Source organism: Delphinus delphis, chromosome 3 (genome assembly GCF_949987515.2).
Source record: "Delphinus delphis chromosome 3, mDelDel1.2, whole genome shotgun sequence".
Classification (NCBI taxonomy): domain Eukaryota; kingdom Metazoa; phylum Chordata; class Mammalia; order Artiodactyla; family Delphinidae; genus Delphinus; species Delphinus delphis.
In genome coordinates, this window is record NC_082685.1 from 8,507,022 (window position 1) to 8,529,311 (window position 22,290).

General features: G+C 52.0%; 1 protein-coding gene across 1 annotated transcript; it reads right to left on the minus strand.

The window, feature by feature from the left end:
* Window positions 1-14,265: 14,265 nt before the first annotated feature.
* S1PR2 (sphingosine-1-phosphate receptor 2) lies at window positions 14,266-21,850 on the minus strand. Its single transcript, XM_060006603.1, has 2 exons — window positions 21,723-21,850; window positions 14,266-16,728 (listed from the first exon to the last, which is right to left on the minus strand). The coding sequence occupies exon 2, from the start codon at window positions 16,684-16,686 to the stop codon at window positions 15,628-15,630; it is 1,059 nt and encodes a 352-aa protein (XP_059862586.1). The 5' UTR covers window positions 16,687-16,728; window positions 21,723-21,850; the 3' UTR covers window positions 14,266-15,627.
* Window positions 21,851-22,290: the final 440 nt, after the last annotated feature.

The window sequence follows — 22,290 nt, forward strand, 5'->3', positions numbered from 1 at the left end:
AGCACTATTCACAATAGCCAAGAGGTGGAAGCAACCTAAATGTCTTTGGATAGATGAATGGATAAAGAAAATGTGGCATATACATATAGTGGATTATTCAGCAAATCCTGCCCTTTTGCAACAACCTGGATTAACCTCGAGGTCATTATGCTAAGTGCAATAAGCCAGTCACCAAAAGACACACTGCATGATTCCACTTATTTGAGGTATCTAATTTAGTCGCCTTGTAGAAAGGGAAAGAACAATGGTAGTTACCAGGGGCTGGGGGGGTGGGGGGGGAGGGGATTCATTCAATGGGAATGGAGTTTCAGTTTTACAAGATGAAAGTTTCAGAGATCTGCTGCAAAATAATGTGCATGTAGTTAACACTACTGTACTATACACTTAAAGGTTAAGATGTAAATGCTATGTGTTTTTTACCGCAATAAAGAAGAAATAAACCATTCATAGGATAGGGTTGAGTTGAAAAAAAAAAGTACTTATCTGCCACAACAACAAAAAAAGCATCAGAATGGAGTTAGAAGTTATGGCATATATTTACATTTTTGTATTAAGATTTACAAGTGAACATGTTGGTAAACACACACAAACTAGGTTCCTCCGACAGCTGGTGGAGAGATTCTAGAAGTGGACCTCAGACCCTCTGGTTGCCATGCATTACCCACACAGGGCAGGATCCAGGAGGGCTGAAATATTAGGAATAGAACTAATAGCTATTAATTTCATATTTAATCAGCACTTCTGTTCTTACTGTACCAGAATCTTTAGGAGTTATTTAATTTAATCCTTAGCCGCCATAAAGGGAGATATCAGGACCCCCATTTCCCATGGTCTAGGATATTTGTCACAAAGGAAGCTGCTTATACCCAAGATCACAGGCTCAGTAAGCAGCAGGGACAATGAATCCAGGTGTCTTTAGTTCCAAAGCCTGAATGTAAAACAGTGACCCAGCTGTCAAGCCCTGTAGACCTGTCAGAAGCCAGCATGTGGGTTCCTAACTCACCTTAGGAAAGGGGGCGCTCACAGGACAGGGAAGGAAGAGGAGATAGATGAGCTGACCTGCCCTCTTCAGGGGCCTCAGCTCACAGGAGAGCAGCTGCACTTATTGGAGCCTCCCTCTCAGGTAGGTTCTCTTTTTAATCCCTTTGCCAAGGGATGATTTGACCCATTTTACAGATGGGGCAAGGGCTCAGGGACAAAGATTTGCCTAAGGGCCCCCAGCAAGTTGGTGCCAAAGCTGGGCTTCCAGCCCAGCTGCTCTGCTCTCAAGTTGCTCAGAGACAAAAAGCCAGGCACCACCTCTAATTCCTCTTCTTCCCTCACATGCAGGAGGTGAGCAATCTTTGTTTGTTCTTCCTCTGATGAAATACACCCAGGTCTTTCTGCTTTTTGACTGGGCTGCCGCTCCAACCCAGACTGCCATCATCTCTCACCGGGGCTATTGTAACAGCCTCTTTCTTCCCCAGTCTCCCAGACCACTGCATCCAGAGGGCATTAAAAAAAAAAAATGTGGGACTTCCCTGGTGGCACAGTGGTTAAGAATCTGCCTGCCAATGCAGGGGACATTGGTTCAAGTCCTGGTCCAGGAAGATCCCACGTGCCGTGGAGCAACCAAGCCCGTGCGCCACAACTACTGAAACCCGCGTGCCTAGAGCCCGTGCTCTGCAACAAGAGAAGCCACCACAATGAAAAGCCTGCGCACTGCAACGAAGAGTAGCCCCCTCTCGCTGCAACTAGAGAAAGCCCGCGCGCAGCAACGAAAACCCAATGCAGCCAAGAATAAATTTTAATTAATTTAAAAAAATGTTAATGCCCTTTTCTTTCCCACTAGAACTTTCCAGAACTTCTCATTGCCCTTGAAATAAAATGTAAGCATTTAACTCCATTTACAGGGTCCTGCCTGGATGCAGCTCATTTCCCCCTCATTGAGCTCCAGCTTCGTTGACCCACTTTCAGTCTTTCAAGCTCTTAAGTGCCGCAGGGCTTTGCCTTTGCTGTCAATTCTGCCCAGGCCACTTTTCTGGGAGATTCACAGCTCAAAGATTGCTACTACCCAGAGGCTTCCCCCTGCCCACCTGGAAGCAACCCCTCACCCCCAGTCTCTCTCTCCTATTATCCTGTTGCTTCATAGCATTTACCACTGTCACAGACTCATTTCCGTCTGTTGTAGCCTTTCTGTTCCACTAGAGCAGAGCAGAGGTCAGCAGTTTTTCTATACAGGATCAGATAGTAAATATTTTAGGTTTTGTGGGCCACATGTTCGGTTTTAACTACTCAGTGCTGCCCTTGTAAAAACAGCCATGGACAATACACAAATGAATAGGTATGGCTGTATTCCAATAAGACTTTATTTATAAAAACTTGACAGGCCAAGGAATTCCCTGGTTGTCCAGTGATTAGGACTTGGTGCTTTCACTACCGTGGGCCCAGGTTCAATCCCTGGTGGGGGAACTAAGATCCTGCAAACGGTGTGGCACAGACAAAAAAAAAAAACAAACTTGGCTGGCTAGATTTAGACCATGGGCCTTAGTGTGCCGACCCCTGCAAAGACTGAGCTCCAGAGGGCAAGGACTTGGTGATCTGCCTCGTTCACAGCTGACCTCCAAGGGCTCACTCAGTAGGAATCCAAATATCGGTTAAATAAATATATAGGACATGGGAGATCGCACCTGGGAGGTGCCTGATGCAAATGTTGGTAGGTATAGAGCTGTTTTCTGCCCCACAACACAGTGATTTCCAGTTCACAAACAGGGAGACTGAGGCCCGAATCAGATCACTTGCAAACCCAGTTTCTGTCTTTTTTTTTTTTTTTGCGGTACGCGGGCCTCTCACTGTTGTGGCCTCTCCCATTGCGGAGCACAGGCTCCGGACGCGCAGGCTCAGCGGCCATGGCTCACGGGCCCAGCTGCTCCGCGGCATGTGGGATCTTCCCGGACCGGGGCACGAACCCGTGTCGCCTGCAGGACTCTCAACCACTGTGCCACCAGGGAAGCCCGAGGTTCTGTCTTTAATCCCTGAATCACCTGCCTCACTCGACTCACCTGACCAGTAATATATCAGTCAAGGTCATGGGGAAGGGATATTGATAGCTTCCAGGAGGCTCCAGAGTGACTGGCTGGACCACCAGAGACTCCTTCCCCACCTAGAAATGGGCTCATCCCTTGAGAGAAGCAACCGGAACTTCCAGAAAGTTAGATTCAGCTCCTGTGGGCATTCACTCTGACCCCACCTCTCGGTAGCGTTCACAAACCCCTCAGAAGATCTGCCCCAGCTCCCTGCTTCCCAGGCCACGTTCCTGCCTCTAGCTAGAGGGCCATACTCAAGAGGCCAGGAGAGACCAGGGGTCAGCACAACCAAGGTCCAGGCAGCCCAGAGCACAGGGCTGGTGGAGGGATGGTCACGTGTCCGGAGCCACAGTCAGGCAGAAGGCCGAAGCTGAGTCACGCCACATGCTGGGGAATTAGTCTGAGCTCTCACTTGGTGCCAGCCCAGCAGAGGCCCCGGGCGGTGACAGCGGCACTCCAGGGTTCAACAGGAACACTTCGCCACTCTCACTCCAGGCAGGCGGCCAGGCAGGAAGACCGCAAGGGCAGCCCTCGCACGCTCTCTCTCCAGGCTCAAGTGACCGGAAATCGGATCTGGGGAAACCAACTCTGGGGTATGCTGGGCAAACCAGCCTGCTCCTTTGCAGGGCCCTTGAGCGGGCGAAGGGCTTTCTGTTTGGGACCAAAGGAGGCTTACTGCCAAGCCTGGAGGGGTTTTCCTTCAAACAGCCCTTGAGTCCATTAGCTGATCTGCCCCTCCAGGGCTACCACCCCAGCTCAGGTCATCCTCCCCTCTGTCCCGGATGCCTGCCCGGCCTCCTTCCTGGGCTGCCACTAAGCCCTCTCACCACCTATTCTCTGCAAGGAACTGGGAAGGATCTTCTTAGAATCTAGATCTGATCGTATCACCTCCTCCCTGCCCCACTGAAGGTACCTGAATGGCTTCTCAGTGCTCTTAGGGTAAAGCCCTACAGCCCTACCCCTACAGCCAACCCCTAGCTCTGCCCACATCAGCTTTTGCCAGTCATCCCTTGACTCACCCCAGCTGAGCTACATCCTGGACACTCCCTACCCCTTCCTGCCTCAGGGCTGTGGAAGCCAGCCTACTAGAGGGCCTCCAACATTCCTTGCCTCAGTATTCATGCCTTTGTGGAGTCCTCTCCAACAGTGAATCAGGGCCACTCCCTGGAAGTGAAGGTGCAGGACTTCTGAGGCTAGGCCATAAAAGCCATCACAGCACCACCTTGTTCTCATGGGGGAAGCCAGCCACCATGTTGTGAGGATGCTCAAGGAGCCCCACGGGGATGCCCATGGGAAGAGGAACCATTTTGTCAGCCATGTGAGTGAGCTGCTTTGGAAGTGGTTCCTCCAGCTCCAGTCAAGCCTTCAGACGACTGTAGCCCCAGCCTATATCTGACTGTAACCTCATGAGACCCCTCCAGCTGGAACTGCTCACTTTGCTGCTCCCCATTTCCCAACCTATAGAAACCGCTGAATGATAATGTGGGGTTGGCCAAAAAGTTCATTTGGGTTTTTCCATAGCATCTTGCAGAATACATGGGTGGTAGTGTTCTAAGCCACTAGACCGTGGGGCTTTTTGTTATTCGGCCATAAATAATTATTGCAAGGTTTTAGCACTTGCTGTTCCTTTAAACTGGAAAGCCCTGTTGCTCCATATGCCTACTTCTCCTACTTGGAGAATCGCTAGTCGTTCTTCCTATTTTAGCTCACCCATCACCTCCTTCAAGGAGCCTTTTCTGACCTCCCCCAACACTATCAGGGTGTCTCGATAGGCTCTTAAAACCACAGATCTTTCTTTTAGAGCCTTTGCCTCAGCTGGTGATCACACATTTTGGGGTGATAACTTTATGCCAGCACCTAGCAAAGTACCTACGATGTAGTTGGCACACAGCAAAGGCTCAGGTAGCCCTGCATGAGTGAGCGTGTGATGCCTCTTCCCCCACATTAACTGCTCAGTCTGCAAACATCCATCAAAACAACAAATGCACACCCTTTTATTCAGCTATTCTACTTCTGGGAATTGCTCCTAAGATGTACTCACAAACACGTGCAGTGGTTAGGACTGCACATGGTGGCCCAGTGGTTAGGACTCGGCCCTTTCACTGCCAGGGCCTGGGGTTTAATCCCTGGTCGGGGACTAAGATCCCACAAGCCGGGCCGTGTGGCCAAAAAAAAAAAAAAAAGAGAGAGAGAGAGAAGTGGACACAGCCATTCATTGAGCCTTGTCTGTAGCAAAATACTGGGAAGAACCTAGTTCCCCATCAGTGGGGATTAGATAAAGGAATTGTTTACCATTCATACGGTGACAGACTCCACAACAACAAAAAATAAAAGAATATTTTTCTATATAATATCCTAGAGGTTGTTTCCTATCTGTAAGTGGGTGTAAAAAAAGACATAGGACGGAATGCACAGTGTGCTACTGTTTATGTAAAAAAAGGGGGGGATGGAAGGAATTATGTATACTTACTTATTTACACATAAAATCTTGGGAAAGAGACAAGACACGGATAAATTCCTGGAGATAAGGAATGTTAATTAGCAGGGTTAAATCTATTGGCAAAGGAATTTTTCTGAATCTTTTTGCCCTTTTGGAACGCTGGACCATGTGGCTATATTATTTATGTGAAACAAAAACAAGCGGCAAGGGCTTCACCGGTGGCGCAGTGGTTGAGAGTCTGCCTTCCGATGCAGGGGACACGGGTTCGTGCCCCGGTCCGGGAAGATCCCACATGCCGCGGAGCGGCTGGGCCCGTGAGCCATGGCCACTGAGCCTGCGCGTCCGGAGCCTGTGCTCCGCAACGGGAGAGGCCACAACAGTGAGAGGCCTGTGTACCACAAAAAAAAAAAAAAAAAAAAACAACTGGCAAAGCATTGGTGAATGGATGGTCTTTTTGGTAAATGGTGCTGGCCCCACTGGATGGCCCTATGGAAGGAAGTGAACTCTGATCCCTACCTCACACCACATACAAAACTCAATTCCAGATCTTGCAGATCTAAATGCGAAAGCAAAGTCAAGAAAGCTTTTCAAATAAGACATAGAGCTTCTTCGTGACTTTGGAGTAGGTGAGTGTTTCTTCAACAGGACACAAAGCACTTTAATCATAAAGGAAAATATGCCAGGCTGTATTAAAATGAATTTGTTCATCAAAAGATACCACTAAAAGACAAGCCACAGACATATGTCTGAAAACCAAGGACTTGTATCTACAATACACAGAGAGTTCAATAAGAAAAAAACAGGCAATCTCTTTTACATTAAGTAGACAAAAGAGTTGAACAGGCACTTCATAAAAGAGGATATCTAAATGGCCAAGACTCAAATGGGAAGCTACTCAGTTTCATCAGTCATCAGGGAAACGCAAAATGAAACCTCAATGTGGTTAACAGCTCCCACATACACCCATCCATGCCAGGATGACTAAAATGAAAAAACAAATGCTCACAAGTTTTAGTAAGACCAGAACTCTCCTGTGTTGCTGGAAGAGCCCCAAATGGTACAGCCATTTTGGAAAATGATTTGGCAATATCTACTAAGGCTAAATGTACTCCTGCCCTCTGACCCAGTAATTCCACCCCTGGAATGAGTGCTTTGGTCCAGGGTACTTCTCCTCAGTTCTGTCACCCACTTCAAGCTTGGGCCTCATTCCTTTCTTCCTTCTAAGACACATAGGTCCCACCTTGCCTCCCTCAGCCCACCCCAGCCATCTTCAACTGGCCTGGGTCCCATGGCCACCGCCCATTTGCAGCCACCAGTCCCTAGAGAAAAACAGTGGTCAGCCCTCCAGGCATCACTCACCTCCTGGCACACGAAGTCAAAACACACCGTGTCCACTCCTGAGCTGCAAACAAAATCGTCCTCACCACGCGGAGCAGGGGTGAGAATGGGGCCCGCTCTAGCCACTGAATCGAAGAACTTCACATGAAACCCCTCCTTCCCAGAAATGACCGCTAGTTAGCCAAAACTGCCTCTCCAAAGCAATCACCAAGTTATTACAACTACCTGACAAAGAGAGACTCCAGTCAGGGCATCTCCACTCTCCCAGGTGAACCAGCTGACCAGCCGGAAGGACCCGGAAGGGCAGGCACCACTGCCTGGACACCACTTTAGGATACTTGGAGCCAATGAGCCTTTGTCATGGGAGACTGTCTTGTGCATTGCAGGGTGATTAGTGACATCCCTGACCTCTACCCACTAGACGCCAGTAGCGCCCCTACCCCCAGGCGGGACAATCAAAAATGTCTCCAGACATCGCCAAAGATCCCGTGGGTGCGTGGAATCACCCTGGATGAGAAGGACTGATTTAGACCCATAGAAGTGACAAACCAGTGGCCTCATTCCAGCCATATTTCCTCTGGGCAATATCTTACAGCCTAAAACCAGCCCCAAATCAGCATTTTGAAAACTGTAAGTCAAGGATGGTTCACATCAGGAGGGGTACAGTATAAAATGCAGAGTCCTGGGCCCTGGAGTCAGATTCTCCAGGCCCTGGTAGGGCCCAGGTAGCTGTATTTTTTTTCACACCCTCCCCACTTAGGAAGTTTAAGAAGCATTTCCCCCCAGCTTTAGTAAGGTATAATTGACAAATAAAAATTGCATATGTTTAAGGTGTACAATGCAATGATTTGACTTATGTATACATTGTGAAATGATTGCTACAATCAAGCTAATTAACACATCTATCACCTCAGTTAGTTACCATTTCTTGTGTGTAGTGAGAACATTACTGTCTTAGCAAATTTCAAAAACACAATACAATTTTATTAACTATAATCACTATGCTGTACTTTAGATTCTCAAAACTTATACATCTTATAATTGAAAGCTTGAATCTTTTGAGCAACATATCCTCCTTTCCCTCATCCCCCAGCCCCAGGGAACCACCATCCTACTCTGTGCTTCTGTGAGTTTGATTTTTTTAGATTTTACATGTAAATGAAATCATACAGTATTTGTCTTTCTGTTTCTGGCTTACTTCAATTAGCATGATGTCCTCCAGGCTCATCCATATTGTTGCAAGTGGCAGGATTTCCTTTTTTATGGCCGAATAATATTCCCTGTGTGTGTATGTTTATGTGCGTATGATGTTTTCTTTATTCATTCATCCATTGACAAACACTTAGGTTGTTTCCATATCTTGCCTACTGTGAGTAATGATGCAATAAACATGGGAGTGCAGATATTCTTTAGGATACTGATTTCATTTCCTTTGGATATACACCCAGAAGTGGGATGGATGGATCATATGATAGTTTTATTTTTACTCCTTTGAGGAACCTCCATACTGTTTTCCATAATGGAAACTTCCTAACATTGTATTATATATTTACTTTTATGGCCTGTCTCCCCCACTAGAATGTAAGATCTCTGAGGGTAGGAATAAAATAGAGTGTTCAATAAGTATTTTGAGAGGTTGGAATTACTTTTTAATAAGCTTATTGAAGTAAAATGTATATACCACAAAATTTCAACCCATTTTAAAATGTAGAGGGCTTCCCTGGTGGCGCAGTGGTTGAGAGTCCGCCTGCCGATGCAGGGGACACGGGTTCGTGCCCCGGTCCGGGAAGATCCCACATGCCACGGAGCGGCTGGGCCCGTGAGCCATGGCCGCTGAGCCTGCGCGTCCGGAGCCTGTGCTCCGCAACGGGAGAGGCCACAACAGTGAGAGGCCCGCGTACTGCAAAAGAAAAAAAAAAGTAGAAATCAATGTTTTCTTAGTAAATTTGCCAAGTTGTGCAATTATCATCACAATCCAGTTATGGAATATTTCTGTCACTCCAATAAGAATCCTCATGCCTGTTTCCAGTTAATCCCCATTCCTACCTTCAACCCCAGGCAACCACCAATCTACTTTCTGTCTCTATAGACTTGCTTCTTATGGATATTTCATATAATGGACCATACAATTTATGATATTTTGTGTCTGACTTCTTTCACTTAGCGTAATTATTTTGAGTTTCATGGTAAGTTTATGTTTGGCTTTCTAAGAGACTACCAAACTGTTTTCCAAAGTGGCAGTACCATTTTGCATTTGAGGTTGGGATTATGAACATACCATTTTACAGATGATGAAACCAGATTAGACTTGTCAGATGATTTGCCAAAAGTCTACTTGGGTTGTCAAGTGTTGGATTTGAGATTCAAATCTGTTTTTTGTTTTGGGTTTTTTTTTTTAATATAAATTTATTTACTTATTTTTTTTAATTTTCGGCTGCATTGGGTCTTCGTTGCTGCACGCAGGCTTTCTCTAGCTGCAGCAAGCGGGGGCTACTCTTCGTTGCGGTGTGCAGGCTTCTCATTGCAATGGCTTCTCTTGTTGCGGAGCATGAGCTCTAGGTGTGCGGGCTTCAGTAGTTGTGGCTCGTGGGCTTAGTTGCTCCGCGGCATCTGGGATCTTCCCAGACCACAGCTCGAACCCATGTCCCCTGCATTGGCAGGCAGATTCTTAACCACTGTGCCACCAGGGAAGCCCTTTCGGTTTTTGTTTTAACTTTAGAGTATGCACTCTTGAAACTAACCCCACAAATGCCGCCGACAATGAGTCACACCTACCCAAATTCACTTCCCTTTCGTGACAGATTTAACTATTCTCAGACAAGACATTTAGGGAAAGGTGGTGGATGTCGGATGTCTGACTTTGGGGAAGTACATTTGTTTTGTAGACAAATGAGAAAGATGGCCAGAATGCGAGGATGGGGAGATGGATTAGAATCCCTTTGAAGATGACTAATGAAATGATAGGTCCAAGCGACAGTCCACGGGTGATCAAACCATTAGGGGACAGTCGGATGGGGAATTTACAAACACAGGATCAGGCTGATGGCACGTGAACCCCTTGATCAGTCTTAGTCCTCAGTAAAAGAGAGAGACAGCCAGACATCATATCCTCCTGGTGAGTTTCCAGCACCACCTAGAAAGAATTGAATATCTTTCAATTCTTGAATTTGGGGACAAAGGAACCTGTTAAATGACATAAGGGGATGCCATCAGCCAGTACCAAATTATGGGAAACCGCAGTGTGTCCGTGCAGGTTCATCAGCAGTAACAAATGTGGGCTGCCCTGGTGGCGCAGGGGTTAAGAATCCACCTGCCAATGCAGGGGACACAGGTTCGAGCCCTGGTCCGGGAAGATCCCACATGCTGAGGAGCAGCTAAGCCCATGAGCCACAACTACTGAGCCTGTGGTCTAGAGCCCGCGAGCCACAACTACTGAAGCCCGTGTGCCGCAATTACTGAAGCCCGTGTGACTAGAGCCTGTGCTCCACAACAAGAGAAGCCACCGCAATGAGAAGCCCGCGCACCGCAACGAAGAGGAGCCCCCGCTCACCACAACTAGAGTAAAGCCTGCGCACAGCAACGAAGACCCAATGCAGCCAAAAATTAATTAATTAATTAATTAAAAAAAATAAAGTGGAGAAACTTGGCAGGTACTTCCAAGGGATCAGTTAGCATTGCTAGTGATGGAACTAATTGAGAAAGACGCATCACTTCCTTGGTATTTCTGCCAAAATTGCATAACCTGAATTTAATCATGAGGAAACATCAGACAAACCCATGTTGAAGGACATTCTACCAAATTACTGACCTATATTTTTCCAAAATGTCAAGGTCATGAAAGACAAAGAAAGGTTCAGAAACTGCTCTGATTGAAGGAAACTAAAAAGACAACTGAATGCAAAAAGTGAGCTGGGAGTTTCTTCTGCTATAAAGGTCGGTAATGGGACAATTGGTGAAATCTGATTAAGGTTTGTAGATTTGCTGATTATGATAATTTTACTGAGGTTATATAAGAGAATGTCTTGTCCTTAGGAAACACAGTGAAGTATTTAGGTAGATGTATGTGTGAATAGATAGATACATAAACAGACAGAAAGACAGGAGCCTGGACTGCGGGTAAGTGGGCATCGTCCTTCTTACCCAGGATCAATTTTCTCTGAAACGCTTATATATGAGAGAGAAATTAATTTCTCTTATTTAAGGTACAAATATTTCGTGTTTTCTGTCATTAACAGCAGAATATCATTGATATCATTATTAAAAGAAATAGTCCAAAAATCATAAAGTGATGTACGGAAGCTACAATGTCATTCACAATGATAATAGTGGAAGACGGGAATTTTTGTTGAAATGGCAACATCACGCCAAGTGAGTTCAGCTGCTCAGATGCTGCAGAAACTACAGATATGGAATCTAGAATTGTGCAGTCAGCACTGTAGCCAATGGCCACATGTGGCCAGTTACACTGAAATTAATTAAAGTTAAAATTCAGCTTCACACTGGCCACATTTCACGTGCTAAATGGCCACAGAAAGTTCTACTAGACAGCACTGCTCTAGATTAAGGAGTCTAGAATGGTTCTCAGAATATGGTCCCAAGATGATGCTTTTTCTTTTTTTAAAAAAATATTTATTTATTATTCATTTTTGCTGTGCCGGGTCTTAGTTGCAGCACATGGGATCTTCACTGTGGCACGCAGGATCTTTTGGTTGCGGCATGCATGTGGGATCCAGTTCCCCAAGCAGGGATCGAACTTGGGCTCCCTGCATTGGGAGCTCGGAGTCTTACCCACTGGACCACCAGGGAAGTCCCAAGATGATGCTTTTTCTAATCACTGGCAGGGCTTGATGAAAAACATGCATCGCTAGAGTAACTCCAGACCTATTTAATCAGAATCTCTGACTGGGGAGAGTAAGAATCTGCATGTTAACAGGTTCTTCCAGGCGATTCTGATGCTCCCTAATAGCCAACAGCCTCTGTAGGGAAAAAGGAGGTGAAAGTCATCTTGCATCCCTACAGGTTGGTCCATTCCATTCTAGGCTCTGAGAGTTGAGAGATATTAGCAAATCAGTTCTTCAGACGGCCATACTGAGGAGAATGAGATGTGATTTGGTCTTCAATCAAGGACTGCCTGAAAAAAAGAAAAAGGAAAGAAAAAAAAGGGAATTCCCTGGCGGTCCAGTGGCTAGGACTCCATGCTACCACTGCAGGGGGCCCAGGTTCGATCCCTGGTTGGGGAACTAAGATCCACAAGCTGAGTGGTGCAGCCCAATAAAAGGACTGCCTGGGTTCAAATCCAGACCCCTCCACTTACATGCTCCGTGACCTTGGGCACATTACTTGACCTCTCTGTGCCTCAGTTTCTTTCTCTGTCAGAGTGCCTATAATAATGCCTTCCCTTCAGAATACAGTACCCTAAAACTGTTGCTTCTCCTATTTTATTTTCTTCACAGCACTTAACATTCACCCATTTGCTTTGGCTTTCATTCATTCAACATTTATTGAGCACCTACTGTGAGCTGGCTACTGCTCTGAGCACTGAGGCCATTCAGAGAGCAAGACAGACAAAAACTCCTGCTGTCTGGCATTTAGAATGGGACTGGCATTCTAAAGGGGAAATAGAAAATAAACAAGACAGGTACTTCCCTGGCGGTCCAGTGGTTAAGACTCTGCGCTTCCAATGCGGGGGGCATGGGTTTGATCCCTGGTTGGGGAACTAAGGTCCCACATGCCGCGCAGCATGGCCAAAAATATAATAATAATAAAATGAACAAGATAAAGAAGCAAAATGTGTTGCGTATGAGCGAGTAGCAAGGGAGGTATATAGGATAAAAAAAAAATTGTGTTCATGGCCAGAGGCCTCACCCAGCGTGTGATATTTGAATACAGACTTGAAGGAGGAGAGAAGAGTCACAAAGATGTCTGCAGGAAGATCATTCCCAACAGAAGGAACAGCAGGTGCTAAGGTCCTTTGGTGGGAACGTGCCAAGTACTAAGAAAGATGCTAGAGATGGTGGTGAATAGGATGCAGTCCTATCTGCAAGGTGTTCATATTTTAATTAGGAAAATAATTAAATAAAAAAGGGACTTCTCTGGCGGTCCAGTGGTTAAGACTCTGTGCTTCCAATGCAGGGGACGCAGGTTCGATCCCTGGTCGGGGAACTAAGATCCCACGTGTTGTGTGGTGCAGCCAAAAAAAAAAAGTAAATATTTTAATTAGGGAGAAGTAGACCGATGTGTATTACACCGCCAGGTGGTAAGAAGGTGAGGGGCTAGATAGAGGGAAGAAGGTGGTCAGGGCAGGCTTCTCTGAGGAGATGGCATTTGAGCGGATGCCTGAAGGAGCAGGTGAAGGAAGCATGTGGGTGTTTGCGGGAAATGTATTGACTCTGGCCTGGCCTGTGCTTCTTCCTCCTCCCAATCCCAGCGAGGGCTCAGGTTTCCAGAGGTTGTCTTTGAATTGCTGGAGGAAGGGGAATTCCGATGGGGGGTGTGGGTCTCAGCTTCTGGCCACCGTCTGCCCCACTCCTCGCTTCAGCTGGCTGCCCCAGCTTTGCGCTGGTGTTGCTGGGCGGAGCTTCAGGGCCTGGGTTCCCCATCAAAGCTCCAGATCTATCTTCAAAGGAGCCGCTGGGCCCTGTGCCTGTGGGCAAAGGAGGGAGGGTCACTCTGGAGCCGAGCTAGGGACCCACCTTTCAGCTGCATCCCAGCTGGGCATATCCTGGATCCTGCTGTTGCCGGTGGAGGCTGGCAGTCCACACTCCTCACTCCTTCCATGGCAAAGAGGGGTTTGAGGATCTTTTCTCTGACCCAGTGATGGAGCTGGCAGGATCTAGAGTCAGCCCGCCTGAGTTCAAATCCAGACAGGCACTGGCCCAACCGGCTGTGTGACCCTGAGCAGCTCACTTAACTTCTCTGAACCCACATCTCCAGAAAAGCAGTTTATAGTAACTCCAGCCTCCTGAGGATTCTGTCTTCCTGCCTGGAAAGTGCTTGAGGAGGGTGGGCCATTCCTTTCAGGAACACTGTGCTTTAGAGCGGTATCTGGGCCTTTGTCTCCCAAGACCATCTCTCTAGCTCCCCAGGAGGGATGTGTACTGGGGATGAAGAAGAGGGGGACCCCACCGCCCGCCAGGCTCTCTCTTTGAAGGATAGCATGGAGGTCCTGGGCCTAATTAATCACTGGGAGGGGCCAGATAACTACCCTAGGGAGAAAGTCAGTGTTGACCCTGTTTTCTCAGAAGCCACTGCAATCCTGTCTCTGGCTGGGCCAGGACTGGGGGCACCGAGGAAAGGCTGGCAAAGGATGAATTGTCTGAGCAGTAGCCACCCTCCCCTGTCCCATCCACCCCCAGCCACAGGATGCTAATAGGGGAACTGCCACCTTAAGCCTAAAAAGACAACAACCACCAGGAAGAGACATTGAACCGTTTATTGGCCTGGGCCTGGGTCTCAGGCACGAGGGGCATCCGGGGAGCTGTATGAGGGGAGACAAGCCCCCGACTGGCTCCTTGCCCCCCCAGAGATTCCCCTCTCCCAGCCTTTGCAGTCATGAGAAATCACTTTGAGGCGTGAAGTTTCCTTCCCCCAGGTGAGCTGCACCCCAGCTCTCAAGTGGGGACATAAGCAAGGAATTACAAAGGAGTCTGTGCGGGGACCAGATCCCTCTTTGGTAGCTTCAACACAGACGTGGGGAGACAAAATAGCATCGATTCTGGGGAAACAGGGTGAGCAGAAGGGATCACAGACATCACACACACACACACACAGACACTGACAGACACACATAAATATACATTTGTACCGCAATGTCCCTTCCATCTGTCCACAGAATTTAACAAAGTCCTTCTGAAGCGGGCAACAGGAGGGCATCCCACAGTTGTCCTCGGCACCCCTACCCCCATGCTCCGTTCAATGCAACCTGAAAGGAGGCACGGCGGGCTCAAGGCTGCCCTGCCTTATGAGATCTGGTACCTCGGCTGGGTCTGGAGGTGAGAGAGTTTGGGGGTGGTTGTTTTTTGGGGGTCTGGGGCCCTGTACCAACAGCTCCCCTAGAACTTTCTCCAATTCCACCCTGCCCCACTGGGAGGCCCAGAGCCCTCTTCAGGCCCCCAGACCGGTTTTTCTAGCCCTGGATGATTCCTCTGTGCCCCGAATAGTGCAATTGGCCAATGAGGTCTGAGAATGGGGGTTAGTTCCCCACCGCCACGTGCTTTCCTGGCATCTCACTCACGAGAGTCAGAAGAAAGGGAAGAAGTTGCCAAAGCGGCAGCTGGTGAAATTTGGGGAAGCTGTGGATTTGAGCCCGGGAACTGTTAGCCAGGGCCGCCCAGAACGGTCAGGGAGGAGGTCTCCAGCCCCTCAGGACAGTGGTTCTAGGGAAGTGGAACCACAAGAGAAGGTGGCAAGGGGGCTAAATTCAGAGAGGGAAGTCAGGCACAGGGCGGAGGCTCAGACTGCCCCTGCGCTGTGCTCCTCTCGAGCACCTGCCTGCTGTCACCTGGGCTCTTTCCAGGTCTGCCCCCCACCCGGCCCTCCCCACGATCCAGTTCTGAAGAGGTCACTCCAGCCACCTCGCTGGCCTCCAGGACCCGGCTGCAGTTGTGCCATCCACCTGGTCAGTGCCTCAGTCAGCCAGCCCAGGTGTGAAATATCGTCAGCATCACCCAGGTCTGTGGAATGGGGGCATCTTGCTTGGCAGCCCCATGTCTCTGTCCCAGGGCACCCGGTGCCTCTCCATGGAGCCCTCTGCTGTGGTGGCCTGGTTGTCAGCCCACTTGCCCCTCAGACCATCGTGTTGCCCTCCAGATACGTGGGTGATGTGGGCATGTGTGTGCCCCTCTCCAGGGAGCTGGAGCTGCGGAGAGGCAGGAGGCGGTGGCCCGGGGTCCCGTCTCGCCCCCCTTGCACCCCTGCTGCCCGCCGCCAGCACTGCAGCGGCCGTAATACCTCCCGCCTCAGGTCCCGGCTGCGCCATGTGTAGATGACAGGGTTGAGCAGTGAGTTGAGGGTGGCAAAGGCAAAGAAGTAATGGGCCTGGTAGAGGACAGGGCAGGCCCGGACAGGACAGGCATAGTCCAGGAGGAGGATGCTAAAGGCGGGCAGCCAGCAGAAGATGAAGACGCCCAGCACGATGGTGACCGTCTTGAGCAGGGCCAGTGTCTGCGGGCCAGCCACATCGGCCTGGCTGGAGCGGACCACACAGTAGATGCGGATGTACAGGGCTACGATGGCTGACAAGATGACCGAGAAGATGGTCACCACGCAGAGGACGTAGGGCTTGGCGTAGAGTGGCAGGACGGTGGAGCAGGCCTCCAGGTGGCCCAGGCAGTTCCAGCCAAGGATGGGCAGGCCGCCGAGAACCAGCGAGATGAGCCACGAGGCCGCGATGAGCAGCAGCATGCGGCAGCTCTTGTCGCTGCCGTAGAGCTTGACCTTGGCGATGGCCACGTGCCGCTCGATGGCGATGGCCAGGAGGCTGAAGACAGAGGCGGAGAGCGTGATGAAAGCGGAGCCCTCACGGGCGAACCACTGCACGGGTGTCAGCCCCAGTGTGACAGAGCCCGAGAGCAAAGTGTTGGCTATGAAGGCCACGCCCGCCAGCAGGTCTGAGGCAGCCAGGTTGCCCAGGAACAGGTACATGGCCGAGTGGAACTTGCTGTTGCGGGCGACCGCGATAAGCACCAGCAGGTTTTCCACCACGATGGCGCAACAGAGGATGACGATGAGGGCTGAGGCCACCTGGCGGGAGGGCGTCTCCGTCGTGTCCAGATTCTCCTTGGTGTAATTATAGTGTTCCTTGACCTTGCTGGGGCTTAGGTACTCTGAGTACACGTTGCCCATGGTGGGGCTTAGTAGCCGGCTGGGGCCATGGGGCTGTCAGAGCTGCAGAGAGAAAAGATAGACAGACGGGTCAGTGCCGTGGCTGCTGCCTGGGCTGACTCTGGACGGCTGTGGTTCAAGTCCCAACTCTGTCACGTGAAGTCAGAATTATCATCATCTCTGCTTTACAAATGGGAAACCGGAGAGCTCAATTCACTTTCCCAAAGCCTCAAAGTTAGTCAGTGGCCAGAGCCTCAGAGACCCACTTCAAAGCCTCTATAACCTCTAGGCTACAGTGTCCTTCAGAGGAACAGAAGCTCCCCCAAAGGGCATGAAAGACACAAAATGGACTTCCGGAAGCCTTACCCACCTACCCGGAGAGGGAGTCTTCGCCAGGACCTGGAGGGATTGTCTCATTTCTTGAAAACACTGGAGCCTCAGGCCTCATGCCGCCTGCCAACCTGGGTCAGTGAGATGCTCTCGCTGATAGCACCATCCACCCACTGCCCTGGATTTCAGGCTGGGTCTAAGCCTAGAGGCCATACGTGTTCCCAAGATAAGGTCTTGGGGAGACACCTGAGGTTTGAGCACCACAGAGGTCACGTCATTTTCAAGGACTCAGACCCTGCAGGCAATCCAAGGTTCAACCCCGCTCCACCTCTGACACGCTGTGGGATATTGTGCCAAGTCACTCAACACTTGACCTCTAAGTCTCAATGGCCTCATCTGTGCAGTGGGGAGAAGAAAGCCCACTTCAGAGGGGTGATGGGAAAATCCCGTTGAACGATACACGAGGCACCCTTAGCATACAGCAGGCACTCAATAACTATTAGCTAATATTATTAGCTTCCCTCTTCCTGCCACACCCACAGCTAGGGACTAGGTGCTCTCCTCCCAATCTTTTGGTAAGGGATGCTGAGTGAGCCAACCAGGCAAGATTCCCAACAGCCTGATCTCATCAGCACCATCTAGCCCTGCCCTGGGACAGAGGGTCCTAGCGTGGTGGGCAGGGCGCTGGCACACCCCTCCCCAGCCAAGATGAAATCCAGATGTGAGGCCCTTGGAACAAACAGGGTTGAGTCCCGGCTCCTCAGTCACATCCGGTGCAGGGAGGCTGGGAGGGGGTGATGGGATGGGGGAGCCACAGGAGACCCGTCTGGGAGGTCCTGGCTGGGAGGATGGGGCAGCTGTGCGAAGCCATGTGAGTGGTGAGGGGGCGTGAAGCCCTGGGGGGAGGGGGGAACGGTATTCGCTTTCATGAAAGCCTGAGTCACCCCTCTCTCAAGGAAAACTGAGCCGTGGGGGGAAGGGGCGGGAAGATGCTCGTGGGCAGAGAGGGTGAGAGGCCGACTTCATGGCCTCCCCCCAGCTTGGTAGTTGGGGGGCGGGGTCTCAGAGGAGCTGGTGCAGTGACTGCCTTTCACGAGGGGCACAGGGGAGCCAGGAGGAAGCTCCAGACCAGCCTTTAGTTCAATGCGGGGGGGCCGTGGGAAGAGACCTCCCCAGGTCCCTGGAAACACGCCTAGCAAGGACCACGTGCACGCCAGGAGTGCCAGGAGCACCGTTCCAGAAAAGGCTGGTTAGGCCGGTTCCCAGTGAGCCTGGGAGTGATGAGGGGCTTCCGGGGTCGTCCAGCCATCTCAGTCCCGGACACCCCCTCAGAGGGGGTGCCCTGGCTCCTGGCCCGATAGAGACAGCTGCTCCCCCTGGGCGAAGGGACATCCGTCCTAGTTTGGGAACAGAGAAGGGCTTGTGCACATCCCCAGGGACTGTCGCCCCGCCCAGATCGCCACACAGAGGCTCCTTGTTCCCCTGCCGGACGAGCCCCGGTCGCCCCGATGCCCTCTGCCCATTGCAGCCGGCTTGGCCCAGGTCTGGGCCTTACCAGACCGGCCGTCGGGCCAGAAACAGCCCGCGCCCTGATTGGCTCATTTTCAATTCCAGGGCATTGAGCAATTCGCCTATTGGCCTGAGCTTTCCATCCTCGACATTCGATTGGCCCAGTTGGGGGCGCTCTATGGCTAGCACTACTGATCTGGTCCTTTACAGGCGGTTGGAGCTCACTTCTTTCCAGGACATTATTAAGACTGTGTGGATGTCCCCGGGGAGAGTTTGAACCACGGCCTGACCGCTGGGTCACCCCGACCAGACGCCCCCAGGCGGCCCTGGCCTACTGCCCCTCCTGGGGATCATAATTGAGAATCAAGGACCCATCGCAGGTCTGGGAAGCACACTTGCTGGTGGGCTAGAAGCCCAGGGTGTGTCCCAAGGCCGCCCCCTCCGCCGCCGCTCAGACCCCTCTCTTGTCTGGCAGCCAAGAGAAAGATTTATGGCCGCTTCCTAGGGAAATAAGAAATGGTTTCAGGACTTCCCTGGTGGCGCAGTGGTTAAGAATCCGCCTGCCAATGCAGGGGACACAGGTTTGAGCCCTGGTCCAGGAAGATCCCACACGCCGTGGAGCGACTAAGCCCGTGCGCCACAACTACTGAGCCTGCGCTCTAGAACCCGTGAGCCACAACTACTGAGCCCGTGTGCCACAACTACTGAAGCCCGTGTGCCTAGAGCCCGTGCTCCCCAACAAGAGAAGCCACCGCAATGAGAAGCCTGCGCACCGCAACGAAGAGTAGCCCCGCTCGCCGCAACTAGAGAAAGCCCGCGCGCAGCAACAAAGACCCAACGCAGCCAAAAAATAAATAAATAAATAAATTTATTTAAAAAAAAAGAAAGAAAGAAATGGTTTCAGCCCTCGTACCCCAGGGACTGACCAAAATGTCTGTCTTCTTCCCTGAGGGGAAGATCCTCACTTTGGGCAGCCTCAGGAGGGGTGGTTCATTAGAGAAGGGGAATCTGAGGCCCACGATGCCTCCGTCTTCTCCACTAGGACCTTGCTTAAGGCAGGTTCATGCTTCCCAGAAAGAGGAAACAGGGTCTGGAGGTTGGGGCTGGCACAGTCACCCCCAGGCCTTTCCTGCTTCCCCTCCCTGTGTCAGGCTCCCAGGCCTGGCTAACATAGGGCCTGACTCCCTCCCAGAAGACGTCCCTGGGCTCAGCACTGGGGAATGGCCAGGCCTGAAATGGAGCAAGGGGGACAAGTGACAGGGTTTGGAGGGAAGGGAAGCGAGACAGACCAAGACTGTTCAGGGGGAGATTAGGAGAGTAGAAGGCAAGAGGAAGCCTCAGTGGCTTCCAGGAGACCCTCCCCCAAGTTCCATGGAGGCAGACCCTGTGGTTACTGTTCCCCTGGGCACTCAGTGGTCCCATGCCCCATGCCCTAGGGCAGCCCCCTAGGCTTGGTTTCCCCTCAGTTGCCCTCTACACTGCCAGTCTCCATGCAGGGGGAGCTTTTAAATTTATAGCTCCAATATGTCACTCCTCAGCTCCAGATTCTTCCATGGCTCCCCACTACCTAAAATGGCCTGGCCCCTGCCCACCTCGCCTCCTCCCACTCTCCCCCAGGGTCAGTCCACTGCAACCACACTGGCCTCTGACGTGTCAGCCCCGTTCTTACCTCAGAGTTTTTGCCTCTGCTGTTTCTCCACCTGACATGGCCTTCCCACAAAGCCCATCTTTCAGGTTTCTGTTTGGCGGCCTCCTCTAACCACCAGGCTATCCTAGCCGCCTTCCCTAGGCCCTTTCTACCTCAGCATCTTTTTATTATATTCACAGCACTTGCCAATTTCAGCAATAATGATTGTATTTCTTGTTTTCTGTCTGTTTCCAGGGTAGAATGTGTGTCAGAGGACAGCAACTAAGTCTGTTTTCACTCCCTGGAATGATGCCTGGCATACAGAAAGCGCTCAGAAAACATGTAGGATGGATGGATGGATGGATGGATGGATGGATGGGTGGGTGGATGACCAAACGAACGAGGCCCCAGTGGGCCCCCGAGGGCGGAGGCTCCTAAACTCAGCCCAGGCCCAAACAACAGCAGGGGAGGCTGGAGACGCCCCTGGTCCGCTGGGAGGCCACCCCCACCAGGCGAAGCCCAGCTGGGCGTCTCCGTGGAGACGGCGCCACGACCCGACCCCGCCCTCGGGCTGCAGTCTCGGCCTCCTTATCTGGCGGTGGAATGCACGGTATCCACACTCGCTGCCTCTGGGGCCGCGCCTCCTCTCTCCCGCGACAGCCACACGCGGGTGACCCACACATCTCCAAGTGGGGGTGGGGGGCTCCTCTGCGTCCAGCCAGGGGCCCAGCCTCGATATTCCCAGAGGACTGGGGAGAGGTGGGGACAGATCCCAGCAGCAGCTGCACCGCGAATGCCGCACGCGTGTCGCACCACGCGGGGGACCGTGGGCTCAGCGCGTGGCGCCCGGAGCGTCCGATTAGGGCACAGTCGGGAGAGGGGATGGAAATCCCCGGGTGAGTCAACTCGTGCCAGAGGAGTGGGCGAGGTTCCCACGCTTGGCTGGGCCCGGAACCACGCGGGGTCCGCGCCACGGGTGCCTTCACCCACGCCCCATCCCCGGGTCCCAGGGGAAAGAAGAGACGCCGGAGCCACGCAGTCAGGTTCAGTTTCCTTCCAGAACAAAGCCACGACCCCGCGGGGGGACTGGAAGAGCCGAACAACTCGGGGAAACTGAGGCAGAGGACCAGATGTGGAGGAGGTGGGCAACTGCCTTCCTCTGGGGCCCCGCCCCTTGGCCTGGAGGTACTGCGGCGCGCGGCACCTTTCGCCTTCGCCCAGCTGGAGTCAGCAAAGAGGGGAGTCCTCCCCTCCCCCATACACACTCCCCAAACCCCCGGTCCGGGGGCACGCCATCCAGCCTCCCAGTCTCCGGCCGAAAGCGCTCGGATTCCGCCTTCTCCTCGGGGCCAACTTCCTGCCGCTGGAGAAGGCGGGAGCTCAGTCTGGGGGTTCGCGGCTGAGGCAGTGGGGCCTCTTGGGGTCGTGGAGAGGGAGCACGATGACCACTCTCTCGGTGCAGCAGGAGCACGGGCGGCGCGTGCGCGCCCGCGACGCCCCCGACCCCTGGCCGGCGCCCCTAGCTCCGATCCCGCGACCTCCGGGGACCAGGGCCCGCCCTTTCTGCTTCCCCCTCGCCACGCACGCTCACCTGGCTAGGCCGACCCGGGTCCTTGCCCTGGCCGGAGGGGCTTTGGCGTCTGCGTCCCCGGGACGGCCGCGGCTAGGGCTGGGACTGCCCGCCGGGCTCCTCTGCGTCCCGGGGCTGGGGACCGGGGACGTAGGGGGACCGGGAGAGGCGCCGCCTCGGCCCCCACTTGCCCCGCCCTATCTCCGCCTCCTTTCCGGCGGCAGCAGCAATGAATTCCAGATGTGGCCTGCCCAGCGGGGCGCGCGCGAGGGCGGGCGGGGAGGAGGCGGGCGGGGAGGAGGCGCGCGGGGTCCCTTTGTCCGCACCCCCACCTCCAGCCCTGCCCCTCCCAGCCCCCACCCGTGAGAAGCGGTCGGCGCATGACGTCACGCAGCCCCGTGCTGTCCAGTCGCTCCTGGCCAGGTGACCTCAACCTGAAACGACTGTCTTGGATTGCAGATGTACTCTTGGCCCATCCCTGGGAGCCTGGAATTGGAGGAGCACATGGAATCCCCTTTATTTACTCAGCGAGGAGCCACGAAGCACCTACTAAGTGTCAACACAACAAATAGGCATTAAGTGCCCACTG

Coding starts and splice junctions, on each gene's coding strand:
- S1PR2 (XM_060006603.1), bottom strand. CDS start 16,686: ATGGGCAACGTGTACTCAGAGTACCTAAGCCCCAGCAAGGTCAAGGAA.